The sequence below is a fragment of the Carlito syrichta genome, unplaced genomic scaffold (genome assembly GCF_000164805.1).
Source record: "Carlito syrichta isolate Samal-C Ts95f unplaced genomic scaffold, Tarsius_syrichta-2.0.1 Scaffold306441, whole genome shotgun sequence".
Lineage (NCBI taxonomy): Eukaryota > Metazoa > Chordata > Mammalia > Primates > Tarsiidae > Carlito > Carlito syrichta.
The window spans coordinates 468,076-479,958 of NW_007250537.1; the positions used below are offsets into that span (position 1 = coordinate 468,076).

General features: G+C 40.5%; 1 protein-coding gene across 2 annotated transcripts in view; it reads left to right on the forward strand.

The window, feature by feature from the left end:
- RNF216 (ring finger protein 216) overlaps positions 1 to 11,883 on the forward strand; it is a 175,898-nt gene that overhangs the window by 55,958 nt on the left and 108,057 nt on the right. For both annotated transcript variants that reach the window (XM_008063017.2, XM_008063016.2), the window contains 3 exons: positions 948 to 1,050; positions 2,516 to 2,680; positions 10,524 to 10,638. In XM_008063017.2, the coding sequence (XP_008061208.1) occupies positions 948 to 1,050; positions 2,516 to 2,680; positions 10,524 to 10,638 (383 nt within the window). The remainder of the gene's footprint in view (positions 1 to 947; positions 1,051 to 2,515; positions 2,681 to 10,523; positions 10,639 to 11,883) is intronic.

Below are 11,883 nucleotides of genomic sequence, written 5' to 3' on the forward strand. Positions count from 1 at the left end.
ACACTGGGCAAAGAGAACTTGGAAAGATGGAGAATTAAGGGTGGGGCACCTGTGAGAAGGCGGGGTTATCCTAAGAATCTATAGGAGCCAAAGAAAGAAATGGAATAGAGCCAAGGGGAAGCCCCCATTGCTCATTGAGCAAAAAAGGCTTTCTTGCTACTAAATGTAGTGAGGGCTGAAACCCACGTACTCTTCCTTGCTACCATGCAAGCATTCCAAGGTGGTTATCTGATTTGATTGTGTTAGGGTGAGGTGTCTGGATAGTTAACATTTGTTAAGTCTGAGTGGTAATACATCAGTGTTTGTTTTCTTACTCCTGTATATCCTTACGTTAGAAGTATTTCATCATAATAGACAAGACTAATAGATTTGCTAAGAAGATTGTCTGTTCATATGAAGACATGGTCTGTTCATCAATCTCACTGTTAGCTAAACAAACTAAGCCTAACTCAAACGGCTCATAGAGATTTATGTTATCTTAGGGTTACAAAAAATATTAATAAATTAACAGAAGTTCTTTTATGTTCATTTATTAAGTCTTTTAGACTACTTTTAATTGTAAATGTAAATACACTTACCACTTGTTTTTTCATAATTTTCTTGACAGACAATAGCTACTTTTCTTACAAATTCTCCAGTTTCATATGCTTCAGCCAATATTCATTTCAGTGATTTCATTACTGACACCTGACTAATAGATAAACTTTGGACAAGTTTGCATTCATCATTCATTGCTTTTTAACATTTTATCTTTCACAGGGTAGAAATTCAATGTAATTGGTTTTTTGTTCTTTTATTTGTTTAGTTTTTCTGGGCTACAGACATCTTAATTCCTTGACAGACCAGCTGTAATGTAGGATCTAAATTTTCAAATATCGTGTTAGAAATAATGGACAGATGTGAGATTTGGAAGCAGTATAAAAGTGACATCATTTGATTTTTTTCAGACTTTGTAATTTTCTTCTGGAAAATCCAGATTATCCAAAGAGAGAAGATAGAATTATTATAAATCCCAGTAGCAGCCTGCTGGCCAGCCAAGATGAGACAAAGGCAAGTGTTGTGCTCTTGTTTTGCAGTCTTCACCTGGAAATGTTCTTCTTTTTTTGTTTTCTCTGTAGGATGAAAGTGCTTTGTCACTATTAGTGGGAGAAATAGGATTTCAGAATGTATCTATATATTTCAGTAGGATCTCCCAGTCTGAGCCACTTTGAATTCTGTATTTAACTCCTCTATCTTTTATTATAATTCCATCTTCCCTTTTCCACAAAGAATTAAACAAGCCCTCCATTTCTTTAATCCTACAAAGCAAGTTTCTAAAGTGAAACAAGAGTTGGCCAGGATTCTAGCATTCTATTATATTAACTTTTCAAACAGAAAAGTTGAAATATTTTACATTGATCCCCTGTGTATCCACCACTGGTACTATTAGAAAATTAACATTTTACTGCATCTACTTTATCATACATCTTTCCTACATCCATCAGCACATCTTCCTTATGTTTCATTTCATTTAATGTGTTTCAAAGTAAATTGCAAAAAGATCAATGCGTTTTTCTGTAAATACTTCAGCATGCAGATCTTTATTACCTAGAGTGTAATATGTTTGTAGTTTTTTCTTTTAATAAAAGATTTGTATCTAGTACATATACCTGTTTGACCAAATTTCATATCAAGATATAAACACTTTGGCTTTGAAGACCATTGTTTTTGTTTGTGGTCCAAACTAGCATTTGATATGGTACATAGTGAAGGAAAATATAGTTCAGAACTAACTTCAGTGAGGTCTATTGCTTGATCTTCCTACTTTCTTTTTTTTTTTTATTTGCTTTTATTTTATTTTATTTTTTATTTTAGTTTTGTTTTTGTTTGTTTGTTTGTTTGTTTTTTGAGTTGAAGTCTCACTCTGTCGCCCAGGCTGGAATGCAGTGGCACACTCCCAACCACCACAGCCTCAACCAGCTGGGCTCAGGCAATCCCTTCTGCCTAAGCCTTCCAAGTAGCTGGAACTACAGGCACGTGTTGCCATGCCCAGCTAATTTTTTAATTTTATTGTAGAGAGGTCTTGCCAAGTTGCCCAGACTGGTCTTGAACCTGTGGGCTCAGGCAATCCTCTCATCTCCCAAAGTGCTGGGATTATAGACATGAGCCACCGTGCCCAACCAGATCTTCCTACTTTCCACAGATTATTTTGACTGTCTCTTTTGCATATTCTGTAGTAGGAAAAAAATAGTTTTTTCATCTTGTGGAAAGAGGATGACTGAAAGATTGGTTCAGATCCTCAGCTATACTTCTTTAATAGTTCTGACTAGTAAAGCTGATCTGTAGACTCTAGAAAGGTCATTTAGCCTCTCTGAGCTACTGTTTCTTTTTCTCTGTTATAGGGCTGGTGACCTCCTTATAGAGTTGTTAGGAGAACAAATGAGATTACTCTTTTCTATATGTAGTTCTTAAAATGATTGCCCACTATAGGAAATACACATCTAGCCTCTAATTTTGTGCTTCTTTCTCATTTCAGTTGCCTAAAATAGATTTTTTTGACTATTCTAAATTGACTCCTCTTGACCAACGTTGCTTCATCCAAGCTGCTGATCTCCTGATGGCCGACTTCAAAATGCTCAGCAGTCAGGACATCAAGTGGGCCCTGCACGAGCTCAAAGGACACTATGCAATCACTCGAAAGGTGCTCTACTTCTTCATCCTATTGGGAACACACCTCTTAACTACTTCTTCCCATGATACAGAATATAGAGTTCAGCTTGCAGATATTAGGGTGGTTTATGATGCAAAGAGCTGAGGAATTTGTCAGAGTAAAGATGAATAGACTAAGATATTTGCTGATCAGCAAAACTGAATGAAAATAAATAATAATAGATGAGAAACAGAAAAGTTCTGGTTTGACCATAAAAACATGGAGGGTAATACATTTTACTGGGCAGTGTAGGATGACAAGAGTGTGAGAGATATTTTCTAATCCTGCTCCCCCTGATTGGCTTTCTGACTTGGGACAGGTCACCCAACCATCCAGGTGACATCAGGTAAGATCTGGAAAGAGCCCAGGGACACAGTGGTCCTAAGGAGTAGGGGTGTGTGTCAGAAGAGAGTGGGCAGTTATTGATAGCTCCAGTATTTCCCCCAGGGCCCTAAGTAAGATCACACTTTAGGGTCTCTGTTCCAAGGGTTGGTCGGGTGCTAGTGGGTAATGCAGATCTGACTGATCCTGTGAATTTGCAGCACAATGCCTGCTTCATAGCGGCACTCAGGCAGTATAGTAGCATGAGCCTCAGCAGATTTCTTGGCTTACTTCTCTTGGTCACCTTTGCTGCCATTAAATCCTGTTCTGCTGAAGTTGTTATGCTTCCCAACAAACACTGTACTTTTTTTTTTTCCAATGGACAAACAAATGTAGATTTATTTTGATGGTTAAAATGCTCACTGGGTCTTACCTGTAAGAAGGTGAACCGCAGGAGAATGTGGCTCACGCTGAGGTTTAAGGTAAGCCCCTTCCACCTTTAGATGCCAAGAAGATGAAGACAACTGTTAGCAAACTCCTAATTGTAGGTTCATTTTAGGTAAAATTACTCTGCAGAGAACAGAGCTAGTTCTTTCCATTTTTGAATTTCACTTGTCATGTGTTATAATAGAGATTGTCTTTACTGTCATTGAAAAGCAAATTATCTTTCCCAAAAATTAATGACCACAAGACAGAAAGGGCTCTTTTTATCCTTTGGCTCTGCCTGGCATCTGTGCTGCTCCTGGGTTCTTTTACACCTCTTCTGGACTCCTAGGGAGTCCAGATTAAAAGTCAAAGGGCAAACCACAGGAGAATGCTCCTGGTCTGGTGTGGGTTGGTCCTCATGAGTAATGTTCCTGCCCAGGGATATGTCCCTTCCTGAGACCAGTGGAAGGAATTGTGCTATCGGGTGCTCTCTACCAGCTCCCAGTGCCTGGTCATCCCTCAGCCCACTCATTTGGTTGGACGGTTGTAGGGTTTGGGGCTGCAGTGGTTGCAGTTCTTCTGTGTATGCACTGTAGTCCTGAGGTAGTATAAAGATGGGCATTTAGCCAGTTTATCTCCTGAGCGTTCTTCTGTCACTTTAATTACATGATTCTGTGTGATACTTTGTCTGTTTGAGGTGCCGCTTGTATCTTCTTTATTCCTTTCCTTATCTTTCTGGTCCTTTGTATTTTTTATGGTGTCTTCTTATCTTGGTTGGTAGTTTGAAATTTATATGAGTTTTGAAATGGGTGTGTTAGGGCGATTTGAATTCAAGAGGGGTATTTAGAAATACTGTTTAGCAGAAGCTAAAACATGATACACTCAATTAGAATTTATAACTTCTTGATATATTCTAATGATACACAGGATTTCTGCCCTGCAGAAAGTAACAGTCACATGGACAGAGGAGTAGAAGACATGCACCAAGAAATATTTTTGAATTAAATTAATGACACAGCTTCGCCATACCACCCCCAAAGTGATCGTTTAGGGGAAGTGTGTTTGCTGTGGAGAATGGGTTACATGTCCCTTGACTTTTTTTCAATTTTTTAGTTATAACGTCATGCACAATTACCAATTCACACTCCATTTTTTAAAATCTCTATTCCTACTCATTTTCTCTTTCCCAGTTTTGAAGCAAACTGTATACATTTAATTTTTTTCATCCATAAGTATTTCAGTGTTTATATCTTTAAAAGATAAAAGTTGCATTTTAAGACTGGATATAGTGACTCTTGCCGGTAATTCTGGCACTTTGGGAGGTGGAGGCAAGAGGATTGCCTGAGCCCAGGGGTTGAAGATCCAGCCTGGGCAACTTGTAAGACCTCATTTCTACAATACATCAAAAAATTAGCCGGGTGTGGTAGCATGCACCTGTAGTTCCAACTACTTGGAAGGCTGAGGCAGAAGTATCGCCTGAGTTCAGCAGGTCAAGGCCGTGGTAGCTGTGAGCATACCATTACACTCCAGCCTGGGTGGCAGAGTGAGACCTAGACTCAGGAAAAAAAAAAGATGCTTTTTAAAAACATAATCAAAAAACCATTATCACGCTTTCAAAATGAGCAGCATCAGATAGTCAGTGTTCACATTTCTCTGTGCCAAAAATCTTTTCAACAGCTTGTTTGGTCATAGTAGGTTTCAAGTAAAATCCATTGATTGCAATTAGTTGTTACTTAAATCTCTCATAATCTGTAGAGATTTATCATCTCCTCTTTTTTAAAATTTTTTTGCAGCTTGTTTGTTGAAAAATGAGTTGGTTATCCTATAGGTTCTGACAATTTCAATTCTACCTACCACACCCCCAGTGTCATTAAATGTTCTCTCTGTCCCCTGTATTTTCTATAAATTGATAGTTAGATCTAGAGTCTTGTTCAAACTCAGACTTGATATTTCCCCTCCTCGGATTTTAATTCCTGTTCTGCTATTTACTAGTCTGTGATTTTGAGACAGTGTCTTAAACTTACTGAGCTTCAGTTTTCTTTTCGTTATAGTGGATGTCTTAAATCGTATTGCAAAAATAGATAACTGTATATAAACATATGCCTAGCATGTATCAGATTTTAGTAAACATGTTTCCATCCCGTCACACTTCTTTTTGCCTTCTACAGAGAAATTCTCTTTTTTTTGAGTTGGAGTCTCACTCTGTCGCCCAGACTGGATTCTCAAGCTTTTTATTCTGTCTTCAGATTCATTCCATAGTGTTACATTACAAGAGCCTTCTGGTGACACCACTCCCACTTAGATTTGCAGCAGTGAATTCAAGCTAGAGAGGGCTGCGATCCAGATACGACCTGCTGCATAGAGTGCAGGGAAACTGTGTGTGTGTGTGTGTGTGTGTGTGTGTGTGTGTGTTGCAAACATACGCACTTAACACTGCATATCTTAGCTCGGATTTTTTTTTTTTTTTTGAGTAGGAGTCTGACTCTATCACCCAAGCTGGAGGGCAGTACCACGCTCCCAACCGACCACTGCAGCCTCAAGTTGCTTGGCTCAGGTGGTCCTTCTGCCTCAGCCTTCCAGTAACTGGAACTGCAGGCACACACCACCATGCCCAACTAATTTTTTGATTTAATGTAGAGATGATGGGGTCTCACCAAGTTGCCTGGGCTGGCCTCAAACCTCTGGGCTCATGCAATCCTCTCACCTCGGCCTCTATAGGGACAGTCTTACTGTTAAGTGTTTTTAATAAATAATTTAAACTGGAGGGAATAAGTGAAGTTTAAAAATTTATAGCAGGAGATACTTCTTTAAATGAATATTTTTATCAAAGTTATTTATTTTCATAATTTGAATTATCAAATAATGCTAGCATGCTTATTTATGTATTTTTAATGGCAGGTTGAAGTCCTCTTCCTCTACTCTCTAGAGGCAACTCGACACTTCTTTTTGGGGAGTATTTGTCTCCATATTTATGAACGTATGCTTATGCTTGGTTCATCAGCTTTAGAAATTATTTGTAATTTTTTTTTTTTTTTAGTTGGAGTGTCACTCTGTTGCCCAGGCTGGAGTGTAGTGCCACGCTCACGGCCACCCCAGCGTCGACTTACTGGGCTCTAGTGATCCTTCCGCCTCAGCCTTCCAAGTAGCCGGAACTACAGGCTACCACACCCACCTAATTTTTTTTTTTTAATTGTAGGCTGGGATTACAGGCTGAGTCACTGAGCCCGGCCCATTTGTAGCTTTCTTTTGTGCTAGATGGGCATCCTATATCTTATACACATGGGCACACACACACACAGATACGCAACTTTTCAGTATACACAGTTTTTGTTAAATCTTTTCGGTATGTGGTATGATAATGTTTCCTTGGATTTTCTCGGATTTTTGTAGTTAAAGTTAGTCGCCTCAGTTTTTGCTTTGGTCTTATGTTGTTTTGTTTTTGTTCTTTGACCCTAGCTAAATGTTTTCTTCCCCAAAAGCTTGGACACAGTTGTGTATATTGTCTTTTTTTTTGAGTTGGAGTCTCACTCTGTTGCCCAGACTGGAGTGCAGTGGACGCTCCCGGCCACCACAGCCTTGATCTGCTGGGCTCCGGCGATCCTTCCGTATCAGCCTTCCAAGTAGCCAGAATTACAGGCGTGCACTACCACGCCCGGCTGATTTATTTTATTTATTTATTTTTTTAATTGTAGAGATGAGGTCTCGCTGCCCAGGCGGGTCTCGAACCCACGGGCTCAGGCAATCCACTCACCATAGCCTCCCAAAGGCACAGGATTACAGGCTGAGCCACCAACCCCAGCAGTTGTGCATATTGTCAAAGTTGTCGGTTAATTTCTCATTTCTGGTAGTCGAGTTACTGTTAGGTGATCCGTGAGATGTCTCTGAGTGCAAAGGTTTAAATCAGTGTGATGAAGCCCTTAAAAGCACTAGTGGAGCAGAGTATTGAAGGAAAGGTGTTTTCACTAAAGGAACTCTGTGTACTAAGGCTAAGAAGCAAAAATAAGTTACTGTGTTACATTTATGGTGTGTAGACTAGCAGGTCTCAAAAGGAAGGAATTCTAGTGTCATTCGATAATCTAATTTTATCTGGTTTACTTAACTAGACCTTTAGTCAATATTAAGATAAGTGATAATTGTTAATAACTGTTACATGATAAGATTTTTAGGCCAGGTCTAGTGACTCATGCCTGTAAACCCAGTGCTTTGGGAGGCTAAAGTAAGAGATTGCTTGAGGCCAGGAGTTTGAGACCAGGCCTGAGCAGCATAGCAAGAACCCATATCTAGCAAAACTAAAAAGCAAGATTTTGAAGACTACTTGAATTCATAGACAACTTTTTAAAAGATACAGTTTCCTGATAAGTACCAATTTATGTTCATATTACATGGGACTTTCCCCCTGCTACCTGGAAACAGTATTTAAATGGAACCAGCTGCCTTTAAGTGTGGTATGGAACAGTAGACCACCATTCAGAAGCTTTGAGTTAACATTCTAGTTTCATTACTTAACCCTTCCCTTTAACTACCTCATTTATAGAATGCAAATTAAAATAACTATCCTGCTTCCTTTCCTGTGTTTTTAAGCAGTACTAGTTCACAGGTGTGGTGTTTACCTTTAACTGAGTACAAAAATATGACTTTAGGACTAGTGCCTTAGCATTTGGGGGGGAAACCTTGGGTAGTGGGAATTTCAGAAAGAAGAAATAAATAGAAAACAAAGGAGAAGAAATAGAAAGCCAAATTTCTGCAGGCAAAATGGTTCATAAGGGAGGTAGAGTTAGGTGAAATTTGTCATTGGCCAGCTTTTTTTTTTTTTTTTCTGTTTTGAGTTGGAGTCTCACTCTGTCGCCCAGACTGGAGTGCAGTGGCCGCTGCTGGCCACCGCAGCCTCGGTCTCCTGGGCTCCTGCGATCCTTCCGCCTCAGCCTTCCAAGTCGCTGGAACTACAGGCATGCCCTACCATGCCCAGCTGATTTTTTTATTTATTGTAGAGATGAGGTCTTGCCAAGTTGCCCAGGCAAGTCTTGAACCCGCGGGCTCAGGCAATCCACTCACCTCGGCCTCCCAAAGTGCTGGGATTACAGGCTGAGCCACCGAGCCCGGCCATTGGCCAGCTTTTAATGGGCTTTCATTGAATCTATCTGTGATAACAGGGTAGTAATATCAAAAAGAGGAGCTTCAAGACTGACCTGAGTTCAGATCCTAGCTTTCACTAAGGTTTGACTTGGGGCAAGTTCTTTCTCTCCTCTAAGCCTTGCTTTTCTTACTATAAAATAAATAGTACTTGTCTCAGAGGATTATTGTGAGAATTAAATGAGATAATGAATAGAACAATCCAAAAGAAAGGAATGAAGATAAAAGGTGAAAGCATGATCCTTCCTCTCACGTAGCTCAGATGCTTGTTTTTGTTATACTACAGGAATGTATAGTTGTTTCTCTAGGAGAAGCAGATTCAGAATGTGATTATTGGCAACATGCTTGTAACACATGCATGTCCCTTGCAAGGATTCATTTATTCCCCAAATGAATATTAAATACAGATTGTGCAAGTTGCTAAGGCTATACTTTGAACTATGGGAACTTTCCTTGTGCTCCAGAGGTTCACAGTTTAGTGGAGGAGATAACATGAAACAGAGAGGCAAACAAACCAATACATAATGGCAACTGTGTTACAGACTTTGAAAGAAAAATACAGGGACATTAAAAGGGTGAAATATACCGGGCACACACTTGTAATCCCAGCACTTTGGGAAGCAGAGGCCAGAGGATTGCCTGAGCCCAGCAGGTCAAGCCTGCAGTGGCTGTGAGCATGCTACTGCACTCCAGGCTTGGTGACAGAGTGAGACTCCAACTCAATAAAAAAAGAAAGGGTGAAAGAAGAAACAATCTAAGGAAGACCAAGGGGCTCCAGGAAGGCCTCTTTTGCACAAATGACATTTAATCACAGATCCAAGTAGGAGTTAGGTGAAAGGAATGTGGGTGATATTAGTGTAATAAACTAGGGTAAAGAATACTGTAAAAAGATGAACTCATGAAAAGAAAGAATCATGAACTCATCTGGGAAACATTGGTTGCTAACATGCTAAATGAGGCTTGTGAGACATCAAGTAAAAATCATTCATTGTGCATTTGAATGGACTAAAAGATGGGAAATACAGACTAGAGTTAGCATTTTTTTTCTCCACTATCTCCCTGGATTTTATAGTGATAGGGTTTTGTTTTTGTTTTTGTTTTGTTTTGGTTTTTTTTGAGTTGGAGTCTCACTCTGTCGCCCAGACTGGAGTGCAGTGGCCGCTCCCGGCCACCACAGCCTCGACCTGCTGGGCTCCAGCGATCCTTCCGCCTCAACCTTTCAAGTAGCCAGAATTACAGGCGCGCGCTACCATGCCCGGCTGATTTTTTTTATTTATTGTAGAGATGAGGTCTCGCCTGACCAGGCGGGTCTCGAACCCACAGGCTCAGGCAATCCACTCACCTCAGCCTCCCAAAGGCGCGAGATTACAGGCTGAGCCACTGAGCCTGGCTAGTGATAGGGTTTTGTGAGAAAGTAGCATATGGAAGATAAGCTCACCAGCGTGAATGAGGTACCTGGAGAGAATTATCAGGTGAGAAGAGAGCACTCAGCATGTAAAGACCAATTGGAGGAGGATGGCATAGAAAGAACAGGCAGAGAGGAAGGAGAAACATGGGAGAATGGAGTGTTCCACTTTATTAAATACTGCTGAGAGGTTGGGGAAGATGAGGTGCAATGTAGGTAGTAGACTTGGCACTTGATATAAGTATAGATTAGTAAGTGGAAAGGTAGGGTAGATGCTGGATAAGAGGCAGCTGGAATGCTTATGGGAGGTGAGGTGGCAAAACAGTCACTCTTTAATCTGTCAGTAAGCATTTTGATTATGCCACTATAGCAGTTTATGAAAGAGAAAATAAAAATAATGAAATGCTACCTATGTATTTTGCCACTGCCTTTTTCTGGTTAGCCATGCAATAAAGATTGCTGAAACTGAATCAAAATGAGATTTAGGGATTGCCTGTGTTTCAGGTATTCTTGTTGTCCATTTACAGAGGTAACCTTTCTCTTAATTTTTAGGCCTTTTCTGATGCCATTAAAAAATGGCAGGAGCTATCACCAGAAACCAACGGAAAAAGGAAGAAGAGAAAAGAAATGAATCAGTATTCTTACATCGATTTCAAATTTGAACAAGGTAATGGCAAACTGTGTGTTTTGCTGGCAGTGTGTGAAGCTGGTTCCCACACAGTCAGTGAAGGAAGTCATATTACAGGCTGCCTGCCGATGGCCCAACCGGGCCAGTACAAAGAATGACTAATGGGAACTATTTGCATAGCACATCACTTTTTTTTTTTTTTTTTTTTTGAGTTGAAGTCTCACTCTGTCACCCAGACTGGAGTGCAGTGTCCGCTCCCAGCCACTACAGCCTCGACCTGCTGGATTCTGGCGATCCTTCCGCCTCAGCCTTCCAAGTACTGGAACTACATGCATGCACTACCACGCCCGGCTAATTTTTTTGATTTATTGTAGAGATGAGGTCTCGCCAAGTTGCCCAGGCGGGTCTCGAACCTGCAGGCTCAGGCAGTCCACTCACCTCAGCCTCCCAAAGGCATAGAATTACAAGCTGAGCCACCAAGCCCGGCTTATCACATTTTTTAATAAGTGACTGCACCTATTGGCTTTCTCTTCTTCCTTAGGATAAACTGTGACAAGAAAATATTGTATAATATTAGGGAATTCATGTGTAGAAAGGGTTTGGGGACCCAGTTAAGCTTGGGGAAAAACTGATCTTGAAGGATGATGAGAATTGGCTGGGTTTTTGTTGTTGTTGTTGTTTTAGTTGGAGTCTCACTCTGTCGCCCAGGCTGGAGTGCAGTGTCATGCTCACAGCCACCACAGCCTTGACCTACTGGGCTCAGGCGATCCTTCTGCCTCCGCCTTCCAAGTAGCTGGAGCCACAGACACGTGCCACCACGCCTAGCTAATTTTTTATTTTATTTTTTTTATATCTGATTTATTGTAGAGACAAGGTCTCAACAAGTTGCCCAGGCTGGTCTCAAACCCGTGATCTAAGGTAGTCCTCTCGCCTCTGCCTCCCGAAGTGCTGGGATTACAGGCGTGAGCCACTGTGCCTGCCTGAATTGGCTGTCTTTTTAGTAAAAACAACCCAGACTAGTGATTGTTGTCTTACTGCAGAGGGTCACTTATGCCCCCAAGAGTGGCTAATAGCCACAGGTTTTCCTAAAACTCTAATTCTTATTGATAATCTTACTTCAGGTCTGTTCCCCCAAAAGATAAACTTATTGAGTTTTATAACAAATTACAACTGAGTTGCTTGTGTCCAATAAAAGAGCTTACTACAACTTTTTCTATAGATTATCTCATAAATAGGAATTTAGGTATATACCTTTATTTCTTTTTTTTTTTTTTTTTTTTTGTG